Raw genomic sequence first — 26,795 nt, forward strand, 5'->3', positions numbered from 1 at the left:
GATACTCCATACATTGCTGCGGGACTTTCTTACAAATAAATTTGTTACATGCATGAGTTAGATGACGAAACAAGAAAACAAATAGCAATATATTGTAGTGGAGGTGACATGGATAGCTTGCATTAAGAGGTTAAAAGTTAGTGAAGATGACATGTCATTCAGTGGGAGATGATATCCTACACATCTGGAGACCGGTGTCACAAACTGTCATATCCGTCATGCTGACATCCCTATAGTTCAGAACGCCCCTGAAAGATATGTTCATCGACCTTAGTTGCTCAAGCTCAGTCCCTGTGTAAGGTGGTGGTGGAACATACTGTTGTGCTTCGCTAATTCTGGCCCATGAATCATAGGGGGTATCATCTGCTGCCAAATCTGTGACTAGTCTACCCTGAGCCTAGATACCATGCAAAACCTCAGTTGGTATTGGTAATGGCATAGTATGAACCAATACTGGCATGGCATCAACCGATGTTGGCAAAGCATCTGTACCTCCTTGGTCATCATCAGAATCATCTGAATCACTGCTAACTACATCACCGATCCTGTCCTCCTGCTCCTCCTCTTCCCGTTTGAAATCGTTCACATCAAAGTCATTGCTTATACAGCCTACTGCAGTTGAATGAAACTGCTCCTGCATCAACTGACCGTCCAAATCCATGTTACCTTGAGTTGCTTCCCCTTTGACCCCTAATTCTTGTTCATTACCTCCAACACCATCAATGGATGGGCCGTCCTGGACGCCCTGCATCATGTACCCATTCTCCACCACCACCTCAGCCATGGGCACATTGGAACCTTGGAGAACCCTAGTGTAGCGGGACCAGTGAGCAGGGTCGCGCAAGGGCATGAGGACATAGTGTGCCCTAGTCTTCCTAGTATCAAACCTCCCCTTTAGTGTGAAATCACTGCCAAACTTTGCATTTAAACGGACACAAAGGTCATTGAAGATAGGAGTTTGATCAAACCATTCCAATTCTTCTTCCATATCCTCAAACATACCATCTTCTCTCCTAACAATTCCTCCGTATTAAACTCAAACACAACAATCTATATACAAAAGCATTTCAAGAAACTTCATCAATTCATCAAAATCATTGTACGTAATGTCCATAGTAATATTAATACCTATTCTAACTATAACTATACTAACTAATCTAATATTAACATCTATACAAGGCTAACTACAACAACTAATGTATAACTAGACTCGCTAGGGGAGTACCTCGCGGCAGCGGCACTCGTCCTCGCAGCGGCAGTAGTCGCGGGCGCTGCAATGAGGGCGGTGTCGGGCGCGGCGGGCGGCCAGAGGGGGTGGCGCACCGACGTGCGGGCGTGGTGGGAGCGGCGGGTGGCGTACGGCTACGGCCGGCGGTAGGAGCGACGGGCAGGCGCTGCCGGTGGCAAGCGAGGTGGTGGGCAGACGTAGCATCGGGCAGGCGGCTGGACACGGTGGGCGCGACAGGCGGGACTGGGCTTTAGGCCTTTTATCCGGCTCTACCGCACCACCGATCAGGGCGCGTCACTGCCACGCCAAGTTTGGCGGCACAGCAGACCCTGCCACGTCACCGGTCAGCAGCCTCGGTCGTCGCTACGTCATCCTCCCGCCACGCCACCTTGCATGGCGCGGCACAGGCGTTTCGCCGCACCATGGCAATAGGCGCGGCCAAAAGTGTTCATTTTGAAAAAAAACAAATAGTGTTGGATTTAAAATTAGTTTACAAAAAGTGTTAAAAATAAAAAAAAATATGGGTGGGTGGGTGGGGGGTTAGGAAGTGGAGGGGATATGATGCACGTAATTGTCCCTGAGTAGTGTGATCTAGATGGATGGAATTCACGAAAATGTTGCTACCTATTACCCCTAATTTGTGCTAATAATCGTAGGATTCCCTTTTTGTTACCTATTCTCTCCATCTCCAAATAAATCAACTACTAAAATCCGTGCGAGTCAAACTATCTTAAGTTTGACTAATTTTGTGGGAAAGTGTAACAACATCTATGATATAAAATGAGCACATTATGAAAACGCATTCTATAGTATATATAATGATGCTAATTTGATGTCATAAATCTTGATGGTTTTTTTATAGAAAGTCAGTCAAATTTTAAAAAGTTTGACTTAAGACAAGACTCTAGGAATCTATTTATCCAGAGGGACAGAAAGTGTATTGTTCTAATAAATTAACCATCTAACTAGGTGAATTCATGGGATGTTTTATTCTATGAATCCAAGGATTATTAGGACAAATTAAGAGAAATAGGTAGCATTAGCAAAGGGACTCATCACATGCTTCTAATTAAGGCAGATCTAACCCATTTTATTGGTGGATTAACTTTAAGGATGCCTGTGAAAAGGCTTGTAGTCCTAGTGGTTACAAGAGCCTCAGTAGCACCATAGGTCCTGGGTTTTACTCCGCGTGAGAGTGAATATTCCAGAATTTAACGGCGTTTGTACTTTCAGTGGTAGGCGACGTTTCCATCGACAGTGAGGCGCCTGTGGTGACTTCGTCAATCTCAAGGATTTGCCAGCCAAGTCTTCGAAGATGCTCATAGGGGTAGGGTGTGTGTTTGTGGGTTCACAGGGGTGAGTGTGCATGCATTTTGAATGTCTGAGTTGTACTGTGTAATCGCAAAAAAAAGACTTTAAGGATGCCTGTCGGCTAACCCAGCCTTGAACGCAATAAATCATATACACATGCCCTGTATTTGTGGAGATGAATTAGGCCCCATTTGGCAGGGCTTCTCCACCGGCTTCAGGAGCCGTTTGGAGCCGTTTTCTACCAAACGGGGTAAAGTAAAATAGCTTCACTTGTGAAGCCCTAAAAACATGCTCTCACAGTGATTTGGGGTGGGATGGAGCAAAAAAAAAGTGGCTTCTCCCGGCTAATCCTCCAGGTCCCTAAAAACATGCTCTCACAGGGAAGCCATTTTGCCAAATGGTTTACCAAAACCACTTTAGCTTCACCGGTGGAACTGTTCGTGGAGCTGAAGCAAAAAAAAATGGCTTCACTAGTGAAGTGAAGCCCTGCCAAACGGGGCCTTAATGTGTGCTGTCTTAGTTTACCCACAGAATCCTTTATATTTGTGGATAAATTTTAGACACTAATTAAGATCCTTTATATATATGGATGGAGTAAGTATACAAGAGGGGTTAGCTGTACACATATATAAGTGTGAATGGCTACGCTCTGTTCAATATTAGTATTATGCTTTGCGCTTAGTTTTGAGATTTGTGATGCAGTTTTGTTATTTGATGGCATCATTATTCAGAGGCCAGAATAAAACTTCCCTTCGTCAGAAAACATCTTTCCCCCAATAAAACAGCACATCAGGAGGTCAATTTCGGTCCAACGATAAAAAAATACTCTCTAACTTTTCGGACAGATTATTTAAAGGGCCCACATATGTTCCAAATCGAAGCACACCTAACCCAAGAGATTGGTGGAATTGAAGGACGCTTGTTGAGCTAACCCAGGCCTTAATGGTAATAATTTGTATACACATGATTTTATATTTGTGGACATGAAGTAATGTGTGGTATCTTAATTAGTTTATCAATAATTCTATAATAGAAGGATACTCCATACATTGCTGCGGGACTTTCTTACAAATAAATTTGTTACATGTATGAGTTAGATGACGAAACAAGAAAACAAATAGCAATATATTGTAGTGGAGGTGACATGGATAGCTTGCATTAAGAGGTTAAAAGTTAGTGAAGATGACATGTCATTCAGTGGGAGATGATATGGGTGGTCTACATATTCAGACAAAAGTCTATATATTGATGAGGTCTACATTTATAAGATATATATAGATTTGTGGATAAATTTCAAACAGAAACCCTTACAAATTTGTTTTTTCAAACAGTTATCTCCTTGGATGGTGGGGGTGTATATACAATTGGGGCTGTGGATATATAAATTGTGGATGGTTTTATTGCCATCCATCGTCACAGATACAAAGGTCTTAGGTGCATGAACTTGGACTAGTCTCATTTTCCTGGTCAGAGTGTAACCATATACATCGATGATGTGAAATGAAACATTTCTTTTTTTTTTTGTTCTATCTAGATTCACTACCCTAGATCTGGACATCACTGTCGGTTCAAAAACCCACTTCACTGCTGGATTTTGAACCGACAGTGGCATACCGGCAGTGATGGGGGGTTGACATCACTGCTGGTCCTTAAAAACCGACACTGATGACAAGGAAACAGTGTCGGTTCATAGCTCCGCCCGGCAGTGTCCAGTTGAACAACACTACCGGTTTGTAGTGTCAATGACAGTGACGGTTGCTTTAAGAGTGTCGGTTCTTGGCTCAAGCCCGCAGTGTTGAGCAAGCCTACACTGTCGGCTCATGGATCAAACCGGCAGTGTTGTAGTAAATCTCAGTGTCGATTCATGTATCAAACCGGCAGTGTTCTTGTAACTATCGGTGTCGGTTCATGGTTCAAGCCGGCAGTGTTGAGCAAGACAACACTGTCGGTTTGCTTCTAATTGACAGTGATGGTTACGACAACACTGCCAGTTTGTTGCTAACCGGCGGTGATGGCCCGTTCGTATTTTATTGTTTTATAATTAATTTTAATTTATATTTTTTGTGGAATCGGGTTTTGCTTTATATACGCTACGTAGATGATAGGTCCATCAATATTAAACATTACAAATGTTACGATTACAATTCAAATGTTCTTATCCACATCTCGATCCCTCAAAATAAAAAAGAAATGTTCTTAGACTTCACACATGCTTCTCGAACTTCTTGCAATAATCTGGCGAGCCGCTCTGGGCCATACTGGTCCTTGTACTTCACGGATTGTGCAATGGAAAATACTCCATCTTTTTCCAATACCTCGGCTAAGATGAATTTTGCCAGCTCCGATTGTAGTGCGATGATCTCCAAGTCTAGCAGCCTTTTGTGCTTATATTTCTTGTGTTGTCGTTCAAAAAAGATGATATCCAAAGAGGAACAGTAAATCATTTTGTTAAATTATTAATATATATAAATGAAATGGGGATTATACACACCAACTTATCGGCTTCTTCTGATTTCCCGCCGATGTAGCGAAGCATTGCCCACATTACATAAAACCCGCATTCATTGTTTCCCGCCGGCTGTGATAGGTACTTCTCCTCCATTTCGACAACCTTGAATGGGACCGGCGTCCCACCGATATGTCTTCTTTGAACACTGAGAAACATTAAAAGGAGAAACATTAGAAAGCAGAATGTGTGATTAAAAAATAATAGTTATTAGGATCGCTTACTAATTCAGCACTGCCACCAGTGCATCGAGATGATGAAATGGTTTTTTCTTCGAGTCCCACACCTCGAGTAGATTTTTAGCAAGATTAACACAAATGAAGACGAAATGGTTGCTGCAATCACAGAATCCTAATTATCAAATAATCTTAACGAAAAAATAAGCATAAAATTAAAAGCCGAGAACACATACTCGCAGTTGTAGGCTAAAAGTATGTGGGTTTTCTTCTTCATTGTGAATTCGTCGAAAGCAGCAATCAATCTCTGTTTTAGGTCTTCCACGTCACATCCATAGAGGCCTAGACATGTCCTCTCATTGACTCGCATGGGGTCCAAGAAGCCTATGTAATCCCATTTGCTTTTTAGAACCCAAAATTTTGCTATACACCTACATAAAATCATGGGAAGTGCTCAAAAGTTAACAATTTGTGTCTCGAGAGAGTAGTTAATTGTAATATCGTGCATGTATGGTACTTACATAGTCCACAGCATCAATATTTGAACATCGAGAGAGCATTTTTGGTATAGCTGGAACAAGCACTCCCACTCGACATCGAACTTCTTTTCTTCAGGATATTGGAAAATATGTGGCGAACGGATAATAACCTCAAAACCAAAGTTGTCCGTCTCTGCTTCTTGAGCCATGTAATATTCATGTAACTGGCGCATATATGTTGTTAGATTTTTATACTCATGATCGGAAACCAAAAGATTTCCCCTTTCATACTTCATTGCCGGTGTTCCCGTCCCTTGTACATCATAATAGATGTTCGCGGCCTCTTCCATGGTTAAATCAGGGTTGTCTTCGACTAACTTCATAATGTTCCTTAAATCTTTATTGTGTATTTCTTCGTCTCTTGTTGTAGCGTATTTATTCTGTGTTTGCCTTTCGAATTCGGACTTCAACAAAAATAGAGGCAGTGAGGCACATAGATTGAAGAAACTAACACAATCTTCCTTTGAGATGTATGCTGTAAATTTTTCTTTCATCAAGGTGGTAACGCTGCCACTGAACGACCTTTTTCTTTTCTGTTGGTCCACTTTGAGAGCATTAGCGACTGAATCTAAGGACCTTTTCTGCGACTGTGAGGATGTCCTTGATCTTGTTTTGGGCTAAGGTGGAGGAGGATGATGAAGAGAATTCTATTTTCCCAACGCTGATGAAGATGGAGGAGGAGGAGGAGGAGGAGTCTCTTTTCTCAGGGCTGATGAAGATGGAGTTGGACGAGGAGGAATAGAAGGAGACCTCTATCTTCTCGTGGGTGATGGCTCCGGATGAGGAAGGGAGTGATCTCTGTTGGGAGATGGTGAGTGATCATCGTGGGTGGATGAAGACTCGTAGTCGTCCTCATCATCAGAGGACAATTGATGGTCCCTTATTTTAACCAAGTTTTGGCATGTCTTCCGCTACGGGGTACTCAATGGGTATCTTATTATACTTCTTATCAAGTATTCTGTCAATGGTGACGCGAGCGTACCCTAGTGGAATTGGGCGGCCATTAATTATCCCGTCTCCCACAGGCCAGGCCTAGCTGAGTGCCCCCTTATCCTTTGTCCATTTCTGACGGATGTACAACCTGACATTGATGGGTTCAGTGATGTCATCCATCGGATGAGGCACATTCGCCTCTTCTTCATCGAGCAGGGTTGATCTGTAGCAGCTGCGACCCCTAAACTATGGGCTAAAGGCACTAGGAGTAGGGTTTTATGGTACTACTGACCCCTTGGATAGCAAAATTTGCTCGACTCGTGCTTCAACGGTCGCCTCAATCCGTGTTTCTATTCTATCTTTCATCTCTTTTAGTCTCCTCAAATACTCTGCCTCATGTTCCGCTCTACCCCTCGAGCGGCACCGGTAAGTGTTAGATTCTTGGAGGAATGCTAGTTTCCAAGGAACAACACCGGTTCTTCTAGTATGACTAGGGTGCTCCTTGGTTCTGAGTGCTTGGGTGAGCACGTCTTTCTCCCTATTAGAAGTGTGAATCCCTTGCCTCACCTCCTCAGTTACCTGGGAGATCCTCTGGATGAGTTCGCTCATGGGTTGATTTGAGGAGATAAAGCTCTCGTCCTCGGCGTGCCGTACATTTCTCCCCATATAGTATAATACCGATCTGGGCTCCCAATCGGCGGTCTCAACCTGAATGCCTTCCTTAGCAAGGCGATCCATCTTTTGAAGTTCTACTTCAAATTCTGGCATCTTTTTGGCGTAGCCATGAGAGCCGAGATGATGAGGATTCATCGCTTTCTGTGAATTCTCCTTATTCTTCCTACTCAGTTCTAAGTACTCCTCGGATAACTTGTATTCCTTGAAAGCCTACCAGAAGTCCTTCTGCTTGCTAAACTGTCCACCATCAAAATCTAGCTCTTTATTTTGGAGGACAAAATTCTTGTACAATGTCCCCTTGAAATTCTTGAAGCATGTCCCCATGATTTCTTTTGCTTTTTTCTTGACTAACTCCCTGTCATACTCGGCTGGGAAAGTGAAATACTCTGGGATCTTGACATCCCATATGTAATCCTTCTTGCTTTTGGGAACCCTCCACCAATCATCATCTTTCCCAATCCACTTCCTGTACATAATCAGGATAAAGTCCCTAACAAGTAACCCGAGGATAGTCTTGTATTTGGTCAAAGGTATAGGCTGTGAGAGTGGATCCCCGAATTCATCGAACTCAGTAATGTGCCAGTGTGCATTCCTACCAACAGGAATCTTTGACATGCCTCGCTTGGATCTGGCCTTCCTGCTACCCGAACCCTCTGGCTCCTTGGCCGGCGGAGGCTCCTGCTAGAGACACCAAGTAAGCTATGACCCTCTCAATTGATTAGCGTGTGTGGCTACATAGTGACATGATACCAAAGTTACCTGGCCATCTTGGTCATTTTGACCCAGATCGAGCAGGCCGAACGGGGTCCGTGGCTGCTCGTTCTCACCGACCTGATTGACACCGTCACCGTTTGTCGGATCATGCGGCTCTCCCGTCCCAGCGATATTAGCCGCTTCTTGTTGCCGATCAGTTCTTTGGCGACGGGGTAATAGGCGACGATGAGTCATGGCTGTGACACGATCGTGGTTAGTTTTGGCCACGGACAACTACTAATAGCATACGTTCATATATATATATAATATGTTTAATGCAAAGTCTAATAATAAGTCCACATATAACAAAGTCAAATAATAGCATATATTCACCTAGAACAAATTCATTGTTTGATTGACCACATACAACAAAGTCCACTTACTGTTCTACGAAACTAAGCCTAGATCAACTTCCAAATAAGAAAAATGATGACCATAGCCATAAATAAAAGCATGACATCTTTCCAAGACCAAGGAGCAATTCTCCTAATCTTCACATCTCCGGCAGGTGGCTTCTCTTCGATCTCCAGTGCTAGCGGATGGCCATGGTTTACATTCATTGGACCATAGTAGGCCGGTTGCCCATGGTTTTCAAGGTAGGCCGGATGACTATAGTAGGCCCTCAAAGCTTCAGCTTTTGTGTTGTATTTTTTGTGTAAATTACCAGGGTAGCGATTGACTTGAGCATAGCAATCTTCCCAGGTTCGATAAATCCCAGGCATGTGACCAACATGCACTACATACCATGCCATGGTTGCCTATACATTTAAGTAAATTAGGCATGTGGTAAGTGGTAATGGTAACTCACTGAACAAGAGTTATTATTCAAGTTATATGGCCAAACTAAATCTATTTAATGTTCTTTATCCTTGACATGATAAAAAAATTACCTCAATAATTGGACTATATATTATTCGGAGATCAATTTTAAAAGTTGTTTTTAGCTTTTTTTCTGGAACAAACATCTATAGATGCCTTTTTTAGGCATGCTATATATTCCATCAAAATCAATTGACACTCTATCTATAGCAATTATACCAGTACACATTTGACAAGAATCCATCAATTGACACTCTACCTATAGCTAAACCAAGGAGTAATAGCATGTAACTCAATCGAATAGGAATCGACTGTTATTGGAAAGACAACAATTGTGGGGCATTTCATCGAACACTTAGCGGGCAGTGAGCCATGCACTCACCATGAGGGTGGGAAAGCAGCTGTCCACGCGTGCTCCTGAAGGCCTCGGCGGTGCTTCGACGCCTGGCAGTGGACAACGTGGGGAGTGCTCCGACGTGGGGCAGTGCATGGGCGTCGGAGTTGAAGAAGAGGAGTGCGGGGCTGGGAATGGCGGTGCGGGGGGCGGTGGACGGTTGCTCTGGCGTGGGGTGGTGCATGGGCCTTGGCGTCGAAGAAGAGGAGCGCGGGGCTGGAAACGGTTGGTGCGGGATTGAAAATTTTCAACCCGCGGCGGGCTTTTATACCAGACCTCATCACTGCCGGTTCTAGTTAGAAACCGATAGTGATGGGGGTTCATCACTGCCGGTTGTAAGTAGAAACCGACAGTGATGGGGGTACATCACTGCTGGGCCATTCTTTAAACCGGCGGTGATTGTCGTGTAGTAGTTACAACATAAGTAACTTATCTTTTCGACACTTTTCGAATACCTCCTACCGGCTCAACGGTTAAGACCCCGCAACTCAGCCCCCGATACCCGTGTTCGAATCCCGGACGGCCCAATTTTTTTGGTTTAATTTTATAATTTATTAAGCATATGTATTCCTATGTCGAAATGACTTGAAATTTTTTTGGTTAAGTGTCTGAACTCTGTAGCCCGAGACCCAAGCTCAAACTCGAGGGCTGGCATAATTTTTTTTAATTTTTTATACATCACTGCCAGTTTTCAAAATAAACCGACAGTGATAACAAGCATCACTAGCGGTTTCTCCTCATCACTGCCGGTTTTTTAAACCGATAGTGATGTTTATATATATTAAAAAAAATTCTTTTATATACTGAATAAATAGAAGCATATATATTCCTATGTCGAAATGGCTTGAAATTTTTTTGGCAAGCTTGTACACCCAAATTAAAATCCCACACACAATCTTAGGTTTTTCTAATCATTTTTTTATTAATTATATTTTTCTGTGTGCTGAATGAAACAAAAGAGGGTGAATTTCATCTTGGACCCAATAGATTTTTTTCATCCACCTCCATAAAATTCTTATCCCTAGGGCACATTAGAGCCTGTGTAAAAGTTTGGCACCATTTCGGATCTTTTCATGGGTAGACTTGGTTCAACCTATAATTAAACTGTCTCGTCGCGCGGAAATTCAATTAAACCTCAGAAAGTAGCAAACTATCTCCGGAAAATCCCAAACTTGGTGTTTCGTTCACACGTGGCACGTGCAATCCTAAGAAAAAGTTTAAGACCAATACGACACTGGAATGCCTATGAACCACAGAAACCTTGATAACCTATGTGTATAGTCATGGTTCGATGAAAGGACACATGTACCTCTGTGAAGCATGTATACTCCGCCTATGTTGAAATGACTTGAATTTTTTTGGCAAGCATGTACACCCAAATTAAGACCCCACATAGGATCTTAATTTTTTCTGATTATTTTTTTATTTATTATATTTTTCTCTGTGCCAAATGAGACAAAAGAGGGTGAATTTCATCTTGGACCCAATAGATTTTTTCATCGACCTCCACAAAATTCTTATCCCTAGGGCACATTAGAGCCTGTGTAAAAGTTTGACACCATTCTAGATCTTTTCATGGGTAGACTTAGTTCAACCTATAATTAAACAGTCTCGTCATGTGGAAATTCAATTAAACCTCAGAAAGTAGCGAACCGTCTCCGGAAAATTCCAAACTTGGTGTTTCCTTCACACGTGGCATGTGCAAGCCTGAGAATAATTTTGAGACCAATACGACACCGGAATGTATATTTCTAATTGCCCAACAAATGTTACACGAATTACATGACAATAATTAAACACACAAAGCCGTACGTATTAAAATTAAACCCAATTAAACTACAACCTTGAAAACTTAGCTAAATAAACATTAATTACTATCGGAATCACTGTCGGGATCGATCGGCCCACGCACACTAGCATGCCTCTGTAGCCATATATGGTAGTTGATGTCACGGATTATGTATCTGCTTGTATCAATGAAGTCCAATGCCCGTATGAGTGCACTCTCTCGTGCCTCACAATACCAAAAGAATGGTCGGCCATAGATGTAACCTACTGAACGACCACTGCCCCTATTAGTAATCCTTATGTAGTACTGGCGTCCTTCTATAGTCAGTTGGCCGAGGTTTTTATTGTAGAAGTCCCAATCGTACCCGAGTTGCTCCATAGCTTAGTCTAGAACGGCTCACAAGCCACATGCAGCATAGGTAAGGTCCTGTAGCGCAATCTGCATGCAGAGAAAAAGAAAAAAATTAGAGAATATTATTACAATAAATAACCACGACTCAGGTATAAGTGACCATTTTACCACATCTGCATGGTTGTAGCTTGCAAACCATTCGCTTGCTTGCGGGACGGAGATATCACCAGCATTCAAAGCAAGTGCCTTGAAGTGCAAGAAATCAGGCACATCATAGCAAATACGTCGAAGTTCCTCTAAACAGATGTGCACGACACTTAATTGGGCACTTATCACATCCGGGCTCTGTATTCCCGTCCCATGGATATGGTTATGATGATTTGAACCCCTCATAGGGATGAAAAAACTGAGTTCACACGTCCATAGCCGACCACTTATATTAGATGCTGTGTTCTCGACAATGTCTGAGATAAAGAACCAGCTAAGTGCTATTCGCAGCCAATCTATTGGAGATATAGTCTACGACATATATGCATGCAACAATAATATTAAACTAATTACACTTATTTGTTAGCATCAAAAAACAAAAGATGTTGAAAAATATTTCATACAATAGCTGGAACAGGGAACCGTGGAATGGCACATTAGGAGCGAATGGCTCATCGCTAGGGTGGAAACCTGGTTCTTGTGGTGGGGGAGGTCCGTTGTTCATACCACCTGATCGATAAAGTGCAAAAAAAATATGAACATAAAATATATGCACAAAAAAATTCTTCCAAGTAAAATGTGGCAACATAATTAAATATAGATCAAATGCAAGGAATAAGAATATAAATAAATGTAGAATGCAAAGAAACATGAATATAAATATAGATCAAATGAATATAGATACAATATTGGAGAAGACAACATATCAATACCATTGAAAAATATAGGAGCTATGACCAAATCACGTAGAGAGAGAGTGGATGTCTTGAGAAGTGAGAGTGAAATGTGAGAAATGAGTGAGAGAGTTTGTGGGTGGGTGGGATCGATGTATGTGGCCGGTAGTTTGTTTTATATAGGGGGGCATGGACATCACTGCCGGTTTTAAATAGAACCGACAGTGAAGGTCGTAATCACTGCCGGTTTCTAAATAGAACCGACAGTGAAGGTGGCTATCACTGCCGGTTTCTAAATAGAACTGACAGTGAAGGTGCATATATGTAAAGCATATCTTTATTTAGATACTATAGTGGGAAAGTTTTAACAAGAACGATATATTTATTTAGATAGTAATGAAATACATCAAAAAATTACAAAAAATTATGTACCTCAGTAGCATTCTTCTAGTACCTCATGTGTGCACCATTTTGGTGGACTACGAGGCATAACGATATATGTGGTTTATTGTGAGAGGAAAACATTGTATCATGGCTGATAAGGCCTGGCTAAAACCAGCATGCATAGAGAGGCTAGCTCCTGGCCGAGGGCCATTTTATAGGGGCTAGCAGTCGTGGTACATTTTTATTTTTGAACTAAAGTTGTCGGAGTAGATGGGAGCAGTGTTCCAATTGCTGTGGTCATGGGAGCACTCTTGGTATGTGAGGAGTATCTATACATCACTGTCAGTTTTAGTTTAAAAACCGACAATGAATTGGGCCTTCTTTGTCGGTTTGAGCAACCGACTATGATAGAAGCTATCATTGTCGGTTTTAAAACCAAAACCGGCAGTGAAGGTCCCTACCACCATCTTTTAGTAAAAAAATATAAAAAAAATACTGTTGGTTTGGAGCCTGCCATCGTAGCCTTTTTGTAAAAAATATAAAAAGTTTGGGCCACCTGAGATTCGAGCGCGGGTCACGGGGTTAGGATAGGGAATTCAGTTAGAATGGTTTTATTTTTTTCTTTTATCCCATCGTAATGCACTACTAAATAATAAATGCAAAATCAAAAAAGTTTGGCCTGCCTGAAATTCGAGCGCGGGTCTCAGAGTACAGAGTGCGCGGCCTTAACCGCTGAGCTAGGATAGGGAGTTCGGTCAGTTTGCTTTTCTTTATATATTTATTAATAGAAATAATGCAGTTAGTTTATATTCTAAAATAACACAAAAATTTGTGTCTTGATTATTTAATTCTATGATAATTAATTAATGGTCTATAATTATCAAATAATAGTGTTTGTGAACATCATCTTAATATTTGATTCCATAGTCAATAATTAAATTGTAGAGATGCGCATAAAATATAAATTAAATATTCAGTGCGAATTACTGGTACAACGTCTGTATAATGATTATATAGTTAACAATAATCTAACTATCTTTAGGTACATCAACAATGAGGGTCTCATTGTGATCAATTCGTACGTAAGCAGGTTCGTCACCCTCTTGAAGGATAGGTAGGGGTACGTTCGCCTCTAGTGGATGCATTTCCTGATAGCCCCTGTAGTATTCTTTGTCCGTCACTCCATCGACACCGACAATCTTCCTTTTCCCTTCTAGGACTACTTTTAGCCTTCCTTTTGTCTTTTTGTCCCTTGCATAGAAGACTTGCATAACATCTCTTGTAAGGATGAAGGGGTCATCTTTGTATGCGGTCTTAGTGAGATCAACGGTAGTGAACCCTTCGTTGTCAGTGTTGATTTCCTCGAGCCAGACCCACTAGTAGCGAAAAAGAGCTGCCTTCAATGGACCATAGGCTAGCTCCCATATCTCCTCTATGAAACCATAGTATGTCGCCTGCATGTTGCCGTTCTCATCGTGAGCATCAAAACAAACACCACAATTTTGGTATGTGCTCTTTCCATCTTGCTTTTTTGTGTAAAATATGAATCCATTGATATCATACCCTTGATACTTAAGATATGTACTTGAAGGCCCCTTGGCAACGTCGCAACCAGCTAACAAATTTCTCCTTATGTTTTTTTATCTAGCCAAGCCTGTGACCTGCTCGGATACAGAGTTTGCATCAATTGCCTATGCTCGTCAATGTATCGCATCACACCCTCGGCTTGCTAGAGAACAACGAACTGTGCCTATCTGAAAGAAACAGGGTCATCTACTATAACAGATTTCTCCCCGATCATTCCTTTGCCACGTAGTCTTCCCTTATGATGAGATTCTAGAACTCTGACCCTTTTGATGTCTAGATAATATGTGCAGAACTCTATGGCCTCCTCCGTTGACCATCCTTCAACCATGCCCCCTTCTAGCCTGAATCTGTTCCTAACATACCTCCTAAAACTTTCATCAATCTTTCGAAAGAAAACATCTGATGCAGGTACATTAGGCCAAGGGCTCTAATTTGGTAAACAAGATGAATGAGTAGATGCAATGAGATATCAAAGTAAGTCAGTGGGAAATGTATTTCAAGCCTAACAAGAGTTTCGGCTATGTCCCGCTGCAGCTGCTCTAGCGTGGACACATCAATGACCTTTTTTGAGATCGCGTTGAAGAACGAGTAAAGCTTTATGATTGGGGCGCGGACCTTTGGGGGGAGGATACCACGCAGGGCAACAGGGAGCAGCTGAGTCATAATGACATGACAGTCATGGGCCTTCATAGGGCCATAGTTGAACTTGAGTTCTCTCATGTTCACTAGCCTCTTCGGGTTCGCATAGTAGCCCGTCGGGACTTTGAGTTCATTGAAGAAAGAAATAAGCACACACTTTTCTTCCTTCTTCAATGTCCATGACGCAACCGGAAGTTCGAACTGGCTATTCTCTAGCTCCATGGAATGCAGCTCCTTCCTGATTCCCAAGTGTTGCATGTCCAGGTGTGTGGCTAGTGAATCCTTTGATGTCCCCCTGGTGTCCATCAAGGTGTTAAGAGTGTTAGCACACATGTTTTTAGTGATGTGCATGGGATCAAGACAGTGGCGTACACTCAAAAATGGCCAGTAAGGTAGTTTCCAGAAAATCGATTTTTTCTTCCAAACGCTCCCATCAGGCGCTGCTACTGCATTGTCCCCCTTCCCAAGGACAACCTCTAGTTTGTTGTGTTCTCAAAGTATCGCAGTCCTGTCTCAATATTTTGGAGCTAAGCGTTTCTCAATAGCACCATTGAAATCTTTTCTGTTCCTACGGTAAGGGTGATCCTTAGGTAGGAACCTACGGTGTCCCATATAAACTATCTTTGAGTTATTTGGCAGATTTACCGCATCGGTGTCATCGAAGCACTCGACACATCCAGTATGGCCTTTTGTCTTCTCTTTGGACAACGAACCATGACCTGGCAGGTCGGTGATTGTAGCGATAAGTACTCCCTTGATCGTGATATGTTCCTTTTTGTACTCGTCCCAAACATCCGGCACACCCTTTTTAAACATCTCCACTAGTTCATCGATCACTGGTTCCAGAAACACATCGATGTCATTCCCAGGCTGTCTTGGCCCTTGGATCAGTAGTGGCATCTGGATGTACGACCACTTCATACAGACCCAAGGTGGAAGGTTGTATATATAGACCATCACTGGCCAGGTGCTATGATTGCTTCTAACCTAGTCGAAAGGATTTATCCCATCTGTGCTCAAAGCGAACCAAAGGTGCCTTACCTCTCCACCGATGTCCTTATAGAATATAGCATTGACAATCCTCTAGTCATGCCCATCGGTGGGGTGCCTCATCATTGTATCTTTCTTACGCTCTTCGCCATGCTAGCGCAACAGCTTGGCTGACTTTGCACATGTAAACAGCCTCTGCACCTGGGGAGCTATAGGGAAATGCTAAATGACCTTTATGGGACCTCCTCTAGTCTTAGTGCCCTCATCTGACGGCCCTTCCTTGTACCGTGGAGCTTCATAGTTGGGGCACTTGTCCAAGTCTTTGTATTTTTCTCCACGGTACAATATGCAATCATTGGAACACGCGTTGATTTTTTCAACCTTGAGGCTAATGGGGCAAATCATTTGCTTGGCCAAGTATGTCTTTTCTAGCAACTCGTTTTTTTTCTAGGAGCATTTTCCTTATTATACCTAACAACTGATCGAAGCCTTTATCGCTCAATCCGTTCGTCGATTTGAACTCTAACAGCATGATGTCGGCTTCTAGTTTGCTCATTGGACAATTCCTATACAATGGGGTTTTGCCATCTTGTCTCATTTTCTCTAGCTTTCTCAGCTGTCTTTCACTAAGACATCCGGTCTCTACATTATGTAGCAGCTGAGAAATGCCATCGTTATCCTCGGTGTCATCAGCTAGCGTGTTCCTAAACACATTATTAACTGTGGCCATAGGTTCCGTGTTGACACCGGGTTCCTCATCAGCATCGTGGATGGCTACATCAGGCATGTCCACATCATCATCGTTTTCCTGCAAAACATTCACACCAGCCTCGCCATGCATAGTCCATATCGTATAGTTTGGCATGAACCCCCTAGTAATCAAGTGCGATCATATAGACTCAATTTGACGAAAGTTCCTATGATTCTTGCAATCTTTGCATGGGCAGAAGACATGGTTCCCATTCCCAGCATGGGCTTTGGCATCGGTGATAAACTGGCTGACGCCTTGCATGTACCGCTTGTCCGTTCGAGACAGATGCATCCACTCTCGATCCATCTCTGCAAAAAATACTGAGATAGTAATTACAAAGAATTAATAAGAAATCGAGTTTCATGAACAACAATTGTAGCTCGAAAGTACCATTTTTGGAAAACATTATTGTACACTAATTATTGAAAAAATAAAATTGGTAGCCCCGGCCCTATAAATTGAAAATCGTAGTAAAAAACAATTATTGCACAATATTGAAGAACAACTATTCTACTCTACTTCTAAGAACTAATTATAGCATCACATGCTAACAATGATGATCTTGACCACCATGGAATAATTAGCTAGGAATTTAAATGTGTTCATAGACACCAACCTTTTGGATGATGGATTCACCACAATTTGAGCCTTGCATAAATGTCCAATTGGAAAAGTGATCTCTAGAATGGAGAAAGAACTAGAATGAGAATCAAGCAATGTAGCCATCAAAATGAAGCTAATTAAGCAACAAAATCAAAGGAGTGGATGTTTGTTACTAACCTTAAAGCAAAAAGATCAAGCCATTCTTCAAAATCCAAGCACTAGCTTCATGGTAAAGAGCAGCCGCAGCAATGGAGGGAAGGGTCTAAACGCGCGCCTCTATTCTCGAGATGGAAGAGAAGAGGAAGGAGAGGACGGCTGCAGCCTTTTTGTGTTGTAGGCTTATCACCGTCGGTTCTTGGCTAGAACCGACTGTGATAGAGCACCATCACTATCGGCTCTTAGCTTAAACTAGCAGTGATGAGTGGCTGCCAAAACACTACCGGTTCAAGCCACAAACCGGCAGTGATGTAGTCCTTCACTGCTAGTTTTAGCCCAGCCCCAATCATTTTTTTATTTTCAAGCTCATAACCGGCAGTGAAGGTATATCACTGCTAATTCTCACAAATCCGGCAGTGATGTGCAAATCTGGCGTAGTGATTGGAGCGGTTGAGGAATGCATATGCGTGATTGCCAAACATTAGGAAATGGGATTCCTTCTAAATCATAAGTTATTTTAACTTTTCTAATATATATAAATGATGTGTCTAGGCGTATATAGGGTGCAATTGTTTTCTCGCATTATTAGTGTTGCAGTGTCTTAGGAGTTGCTCGCATTAGTATTGCATTGTTCGTCTGGACAGTGAGTTGTACATTGTACATGTACATAAGAAAAAGATACTCTCTCTATCCCAAATTATAAGTCATTCCAAAATCTTGGAGAATCAAAGCATGTCAAGTTTGACCAAATTTATATGATAAGATAATAACATTGATGATACCAACTAAGTATCATTAGGTTCTTCATTAATTATATTTTCATAGTATATCTATTTGATCTCATAAATCTTTATAATTCTTTCTATAATTTTGGTCAAACTTAAGATGCTTTGACTCTCCAAAATTCTTGGAATGACTTATAATTTGAGATAGAGGGTGTACATGTCTAGAAAATGCAAAACAATGGAATGAAGTAATTGCTACATGGGGAGGGGGGAGTTTGTTCAAACCGAATTAGTAGTTAAATGTCATTAGTCCTACTTATTGAGGGGATACCATCATACTTACTCTAGATAGCTTAGCTAGCTGCAAATCTTGCAGCTTGCATACATGGTATCAGCAAATATGTTGCTTGCTCCTTAATTGTTGTTACTACTGCTCTATATACTAACTACTATACAAGAGGTAGCAACATACTATATAAATGTACCTTTACAATTTGTACTAGTACGTCATTCCTTGGAACTAATTAACAACCAGTCCCATTTTCTCTCAGCCTATGTTGTCTCAACATAGCAGGTCCCAAGCCCTGGTAAAGGAGAAGGGTTGTGATAGGCGTGGTGAGCCAACATTAAATCTAGCCATTCTAATAGAGATGAAACGCGCCATATCGGAACCTAGGTATGGTGTTAAATGGGCAAGGGCCGGGTCGGCACCCCCTTGGTGACGCGCCATGTCACGATCTGGGCATGGTGTCAAGTGAGCAAGGATCGGGTCGTCGCTTCCTTAGTGGCACGCTACATCGGCGTCCGGGTGTAGTGAAAAATGAGCAAGGGTCTTCACATCTAAGTCGATGGGTGCGAAGGGTAAGGAAGCTAGTCGAACCAACTAGGATCCATTTAGGTAGTTGGAATGTAGGGTCGCTTATAGGTAAGTTAAGAGAATTAATTGATACTGCGACTAGGAGGCGTGCAAATATATTATGCGTTCAAGAGACTAAATGGAAGGGTCAGAAGGCGAAGGAGGTGGACAATACAGGTTTCAAGCTTTGGTACACAGGGACAGTCACAAATAGAAATGGAGTAGGAGTTTTGATTGATAAGAGCCTCAAGAACGGTGTCGTGGGAGTGAGAAGGCAAGGATATAGGATTATCTTAGTCAAGCTTGTCATTGGTGATATGGTCTTGAACGTAATTAGTGTGTATGCCCCCAAGTAGGCCTCGATGAGAGTGCTAAGAGATAGTTATGGGAAGACTTAGATGGCCTGATTAGAGTTGTACCTAGTAGTGAGAAGCTTTTTATAGGAGGAGATCTTAATGGGCATGTAGGTACTACAAGCGCAGGCTTTGAGGCAGTTCATAGAGGTTTTGGGTATGGTAGTAGGAATCAGAAGGGGGAGGAAGTTCTGGACTTCGCGATAGCTTTTGACCTAATGATAGCCAACACTTTAGAAAGAGAGAATCTCATCTAGTGACATTCAGTAGCAGACAACACTCTAGCCAGATTGACTTTGTCCTCGCAAGAAGAAAGGACAAACGAGCATGCTTGGGTTGCAAGGTGATACCAGGGGAGTGTGTTGTTTCTCAACATAAGCTTTTGGTGGCAGACTTTTGTTTTCAGGTCCGTGTTCGTAGGGATAAACAAGCTAAGATTGAAAGAACAAAGTGGTGGAAACTAAAAGAGGAGATGTCAGAGGTATTCAGGGAAAGGGTTATCAAAGAGGGCTCTTGGAAGGAAGAAGAGGATATAAACAACATGTGGGAGAAGATGGCAACCAACATTCGAAAGGTGGCCTCAGAGGTGTGTGGAGTAACCAAAGGAAGTGGAGGCGAGGCTAAAGATACTTGGTGGTGGAACGAGGAAGTCCAAAGGGCTATTAAGGAGAAGAAAGAATGATATAGATGCTTGTACCATGACAGGAGTATGGACAACATAGAGAAGTACAAGGTGGCAAAGAAGACTGCAAAGCGAGCTGTAAGTGTGGCAAAGGGTAGAGTGTACGAGGATCTTTACCAACATTTGAGTATGAAGGAAGGAGAGAAAGACATTTATAGGATGGCTAGGGTTCATGAGAGAAAGACAAGGGATTTTAACCAAGTTAAGTGCATTAAGGATGAAAGGGAGCATCTCTTGGTGAAGGAGGATGAGATCCGACAGCGGTGGCAAGAGTATTTTGACAAAATGTTCAATGGTGAGAATACGGACACAACCTTTCAGTTGGGTGACTCTTAAGATGACACCAATAGACGCTTTATGCAGAGAATCTAAGAATCTGAGGTTAGAGAGGCATTGAAAAGGATGAAAGGAGGTAAGGCGATGGGACTGGATGGTATCCCAATCGAGGTGTGGAGATGCCTCGGGGACATAGCTATAGTATGGCTAACTAAGCGGTTCAACCATATTTTTTGATCGAACAAGATGTCTGACGAGTGGAGGAGAAGTATATTGGTACCAATCTACAAGAATAAAGGGGATATTCAAAGTTGTACTAATTACCGAGGAATTAAGTTGATGAGCCATACTATGAAGCTATGGGAGAGAGTTATCGAGCATCGTTTGAGAGCAATAACACGGGTCTCTATGAACCAATTTGGTTTCATGCCCGAAAGGTCAACCATGGAAGCCATTTTCTTAATAAGACAAGTTATGGAGCGGTATAGGGAGAAGAAGGACATACACATGGTTTTTATTGACTTGGAGAAGGCTTATGATAAAATACCAAGGAATGTTATGTGGTGGGCTTTGGACAAACATAAAGTCCCAATGAAGTACGTCGGGCTCATTAAGGACATGTACAACAATATTGTGACTAGTGTTCGAACAAGTGATGGAGACACGGATGACTTCCCGATTAGGATAGGACTACATCAAGGATCAGCTTTGAGCCCTTATCTGTTTGCCTTAGTGATGGATGAGGTCACAAGGGACATACAAGGGGACATTCCTTGGTATATGCTTTTCACGGATGATGTAGTGCTAGTTGATGAAAGCCGGACATAAGTGAATCAAAAACTGGAGTTATGGCGGGAGACTTTGGAGTCCAAAGGTTTTAGACTTAGTAGAACTAAAACTGAGTATATGAGATGTGACTTCAGCACTACTACTCGGGAGGAGGAAGATATTAGTTTAGAAGGTCAAGTAGTGCATAGGAAGGATACCTTTCGATGTTTAGGATCAATGCTACAGGGAGACGGTGATATTGATGAAGATGTTAACCATAGAATCAAAGCAGGGTGGATGAAGTGGCTCCAAGCATCTGGTGTCCTATGTGACAAAAGGGTACCACAGAAGCTAAAAGGCAAATTTTATAGGACGGCGATTAGACCTATTATGTTGTATGGTGTAGAATGTTGGCCTATGAAAAGACGACATGTTCAACAGATAAGTGTCGCGGAAATACGTATGCTGTGTTGGATTTGCGGTCATACAAGAAGGGATCGAGTTCGGAACGATGATATACGTGATAGATTAGGGGTAGCACCAATTGAAGAAAAGCTTGTCCAACACCGGTTGACATGGTTTGGACATGTCCAACGGAGACCTTCAGAGGCACCGGTGCGTAGTGGAATCCTAAGGTAGGATAGTAACGTGAAGAGAGGCAGAGGAAGACCGAAGTTGACTTGGGTAGAGGTCATAAAAGGAGACTTGAAAGGATGGAATATACCCAAAACTTAGCCTTAGATAGGAGTGCTTGGAAAACAGCTATTCACGTGCCTGAACCTTAATTGCTTCTGCTGGGTTTCAACTTTAGGCTAACCCAACTTGTTTGGGATTTAAAGGCTTTGTTGTTATTGTTGTTGATACTTTATATATGCATATATATCTACCTTGGACCGGCGTGCCGCCACAGCCTTGTCCTATGCATGTGTCTCTCAAACAGCAAGAATCAAAACTGGATGAGGATATACATGCATATGTATCTACTCGCTCCTGCTACATAATCATCTACACATATACGTACACACACATCCATGTGCATGAGTATAATATACGAAGCCCAGCCGGCCGCCCAAGAAGACAGGAGGAATCAATCTCATTTGGGTGACCCTTCTTTGGCACTTGCATGGGATATACATACCGGGAATACTAATCAAAGGTGCATGCATGCGTGGAAATAGGTAAACTGCTGTCTTACTAGTAAGTGCTTGCATACGACTGTTCATGCTGACAACGACAATTCACAGGCCAAAGTTAGCAAATTTGCACTGTATGCCCACTGCATGACCAGAGCAGCAAGACACTTACGCCTAACTGCAACCAGGAGAACTAACACATGGCAAGTACTACAAGAAGGTCAAGAAAAGCAGCATCAGCTCAGATTCAATTTGAAACACAAATAAACGTCCAGAGCCAAGACCAACCATTACTATCTTAAACTACTAGCCATATGCTAAGACCACACATATACATTGTGCGTAGACTACTAGACTTTAAGACCACACATAGTGACATGCACAACCATGCAACTAAATTCAAACTTGAGATGTTAGGTATAAGCAAAGGATTCATCTCGTCGTTTCTTGCATTCAGATGACTGAATCCATCAGCTAGCAAGTTCATAGCCTAGTATAGAAAAAATAGATGCCCTTATGTGTTGGTATTGGTAAACTAAGACTGTTATGTTAAGGGACCACACGCAACTATATATTTTTAAGCACGTGCCACCGCAAGCTAGTGCAGACCCGTGATTTGTCGGTCAAAATTCAGATGGATCGGATCTAGCTTAGCTCTCCAGTTTAAGCTAAACATATATACATTGTATGTAGCTTGAAGGATGCAGCACCATGCCAGGTAGCAAGGACAGATATGGAGACAAGAAAGAGAGCCATGGTTAGTGATCAGCTGGATACGAAGGAAGACAAGAAGATGATGAGGAAGGGGCTCTGGTCTCCTGACGAGGACGAGAGGCTTTACAGCCACATCACACACTACGGCGTCGGAACCTGGTCCTCCGTCGCCGAACTAGCAGGCAGGCACATACATATAAATATAACACTTGTGTATTTGTGTGTGTGTGTGTGTGTCTCTCTCTCTCTCATATATATATATATATATATATATATATCTGTGTGTGTGTGTGTGTGTGTGTGTGTGTGTGTGTGTTTGTTTTAGCAGCAGGAATATTGCAGGATTGTATTGTGTTATTGGACGGGAAACTAATAAAGCATTCTATTATGGACATATATGATCATCATCGCAGGGCTGAAGAGGAGCGGGAAGAGCTGCAGACTGAGATGGATGAACTATCTGCAGCCAGACCTCAGCAGGGAGCCCATCTCCAAGCAGGAAGAGGACCTCATCGTATCATTGCAGAAACTCCTAGGAAACAGGTAGCTTGAGTTTGTTTTCATTCATTCGGATATTTTGATCCATTCCATGCATCTTCCGTCCCTCACATGCATGAACAATACTCCTATATAGGAACTGCATGATGTGTAATGGATATAACTTGTGTACTTTTTTACATGTGAATGTAGGTGGTCTGCGATTGCGGCAAGAATGCCTGGAAGGACAGATAATGAGATCAAGAACTACTGGAACTCACGCATCAAGAAGAAGCTCCAGTAGAGGATGAACACCGGTACCGGCGGCAACTACCAATCACCGCCGGAAACAGCAGAGGAGGGAGCCGCTGATATGAACACTGGTGGTAACCTGCAGGCGGATTTGTATCGACAAGCAGCTACCTCAGAGGTTCGAGTTGATCATGGCAGCACAACCTCGCACAACAGCTCTGCAGATCACCCAAGGCTGCTGCCTCAGCTTCCAGTTTTCACAGGCCAACTACTACTGAATCCTAATGCTGCTGCCACTCAAAATGGGGAGCAGACAGCAGCAGTACAGCCCTCCCTCTGTGTACCATTTTCTCCAAGAGTCATGAGAGAAACTTTGTGGAAGAGTATGTTGAATTCCTCATGTCTGTCTCGGATGAACTACTGGAGATATGAGTGTGTTGGGGGTCCAACACAAGATGCACAAGAGTCATGAGTGAATATGTGCATCGATCTGTGCACAAAGAAAAATACTTAGTAATATTTTTGTTAAATTAGCGAATTGAACCATTCAGTTGTGTGACTAGTATCAAGAATCCAGTTCATGTAGTATTGTATCATTATGATTTCACAAGTGCACATGGACGGGAAGGATTCTGGCTTTTCAGCTACCGCGCTCTAGCTTATATATACATCAGATTCTGCAGTCGTTTTCATGAAATTAACCTGAGGCGCAAGGATTATCGGTTAGCTTCATCGTCGCGAATTGTCGCTTGTGTTCACCGGGTACTCCCTGCTCCAAAAATAAACGTCTGGTTCAGCAGTCGCTTTAGTTTTCTCCTGAAATGTCATTATATTCCAACCTCCCTGCACTTTCAAAATCTAAGCGTGCAGTGACTAGAATTATTATTTGCTTCATTTTACCATATGACCTGAATGGACTTGATCTGATGCCCACATGTTCATAAGTAAAGTCTTGGGAATTTTGTTTCTGGGGCTTAAGTTTCAAATACATAGGAAGTGAATAACGAATAGTTTCATCCAAATCATCACTATTCATTGTCCATCATGCTTATTATATATATATTCGTCAGCCTCCTAAGCATGCATTTCGTGTAACCTTAGAAGTCCCTCTCAAATTTTACTGGTGCTGTCCATAGAAATGCTCTATTGGTCCACGTTGTCAGCGCCGTTTTGAAATTTCAGTGGTGGTTTTTGCCACAGTGTATAGCCTAATTTTCCAAAGGGCACTTAATTCTTAATTTGAGTGAATAACAATGAACCTTCAGAATAGCTGAGCAACAAATATGAACATCAGTACAAGATCTTGACACAACTGGACCATGGGCATTGCTATGAAAGGAGAAGAAAATGAACGATATACACTTGTCACGCCATGGCACTCTTTGGATGTTAAAGCCAATATGCATGGTATTTCATTGCAAGGGTATATTAAGTTTTGTCCCACAATGAAATAATTTGACTTTGGAAAAAACTACAATGCCACTTTTATGGGACGGAAGTAGTAGTACACACAGGATGTATATGTGCTGCTTGATTTTTTTTTTCAAACATGGTGATCTTTGTATTTTATTTCTAGCATACACTTGATAGATAAATACTATTCTAATGCAATAAACCGTTCATAATTTACTCACATCTTTCTTCCATTTATGTCTCGGTGCCAAATATATATAGAACTAGAAGAGAACTGTAAAGACAAGTGAAATTTGTTGCACTTAAAAGAAAATAACTTGCAAATAAAACAGTAACAATTTGAGGAAAAACATGTATCATGTCCGGATAGGTTTGAAGAATCCAAGTGCCACATACTCTAGGGGTGAGGTCCAACAGATTGATTGAATTAGCACAAGAATGCCTAATCAAATCTGGTTGGAAATATTATTCTGGCCATGCCCATCAAGCTTAGGGTATCATCATGCATGCTGATGACAGAAGCAAGCTCAGGTCACCACAAGCTCGTCATTCAGTAAGGATGATGTTGGGTAATAATAAACTCAACTTGCACGTGCATTTACAACATATATATGTGATGTTTTATCTCAAAGTCTCTTTCACAAAGTCATTGGTGCTTGCAAATTCACTTAGACTATTTAGGGATATGTATTGCTAGTCCATGTTATAGACGACATAATAATAATTTAAAATGGTTTGCATCAAGTATGTTGCGTAGATTTTCAAAGGCATTAATTCTTAATTTGAGCGAACGATCAGCTTCAGATTATTTGAAACAAGAAATGTACATCTAAATCTCTGGCTTGGAGCATATATAGTGCTAGTCACACACTTTGTTTCTTCAAGCAGACAAATGCAAGTGGATTGCTTTGGACATGATTTTCAACAAACTAAATAAAAGAATGGACATCAGCACACTAGCCTTGTCAAACAAGTAAACATCTCTTCTAGAAACTAATGCATAATATACTAAAAATAAACGACTTTCCTGGTGATTATTATTTGTATAATTGGTCAATGCTTTATAGTATTTTTTCATTGTCTAAAAATCTCAATACTGCAGGGAATGAGTTTGATAGCATCAAAGTCACCACTCAAAAATATCTGTAGACAAAACTGAAACTCGTGTGGTGGTAATTCTATAAGCTCCAGCCCATCTGTTTTCGTGGGTTTTAATCTCATTTCAGAGCCTTAAAGTCTGATATTGTTGAGATGCAACATGCATATACACAGGAGTTTAAACAATCACATAATTAGTATGGTTCACTAGCTAGCTACCTAATAAACATGATAAACCCTATGCTTCGATCCACACAAGGTCGAAGCAATCTTACAGTACTTGATATATATATATGCATGTGTTAGCTCTATGCAAATATATTTGACCTCCATATATATAGTTTTTTTTTCTACAGCTTCAGTGCACTTTTTGTTCCTTTTTGTTTGTGCTATACTATCAGTCAATGTAAATTGTCCATCTTTTCTACTTTCCATGCCTACTCCTAGCCATACTTAGTTGAAAAACTTAAAGTGCATCTCATCTAAAAAATACTTTAAAGTCGGGATTAGAAAGGTCTGCTCATATGACATGCACACAGTACAGTTATATGTTGGCCAATATGCATGATGAGAATTTAATGAG

At 41.7% G+C, this 26,795-nt stretch overlaps 1 protein-coding gene across 1 annotated transcript; it reads left to right on the forward strand.

Moving 5' to 3' along the window:
* The first annotated feature begins 23,012 nt into the window (after positions 1-23,012).
* Positions 23,013-23,753, forward strand: LOC136479277 (myb-related protein Hv33-like). The gene is made up of 3 exons (XM_066477199.1): positions 23,013-23,154; positions 23,386-23,515; positions 23,663-23,753. The coding sequence occupies exons 1-3, from the start codon at positions 23,013-23,015 to the stop codon at positions 23,751-23,753; spliced, it is 363 nt and encodes a 120-aa protein (XP_066333296.1).
* Positions 23,754-26,795: the final 3,042 nt, after the last annotated feature.

This window comes from Miscanthus floridulus, chromosome 9, assembly GCF_019320115.1.
Source record: "Miscanthus floridulus cultivar M001 chromosome 9, ASM1932011v1, whole genome shotgun sequence".
NCBI classification, from domain to species: Eukaryota; Viridiplantae; Streptophyta; class Magnoliopsida; order Poales; family Poaceae; genus Miscanthus; species Miscanthus floridulus.

Coding starts and splice junctions, on each gene's coding strand:
- LOC136479277 (XM_066477199.1), top strand. CDS start 23,013: ATGGTTAGTGATCAGCTGGATACGAAGGAAGACAAGAAGATGATGAGG. Junction 23,155..23,385: donor CTCCGTCGCCGAACTAGCAG/GCAGGCACATAC, acceptor TCATCATCGCAG/GGCTGAAGAGGAGCGGGAAG. Junction 23,516..23,662: donor CAGAAACTCCTAGGAAACAG/GTAGCTTGAGTT, acceptor ATGTGAATGTAG/GTGGTCTGCGATTGCGGCAA.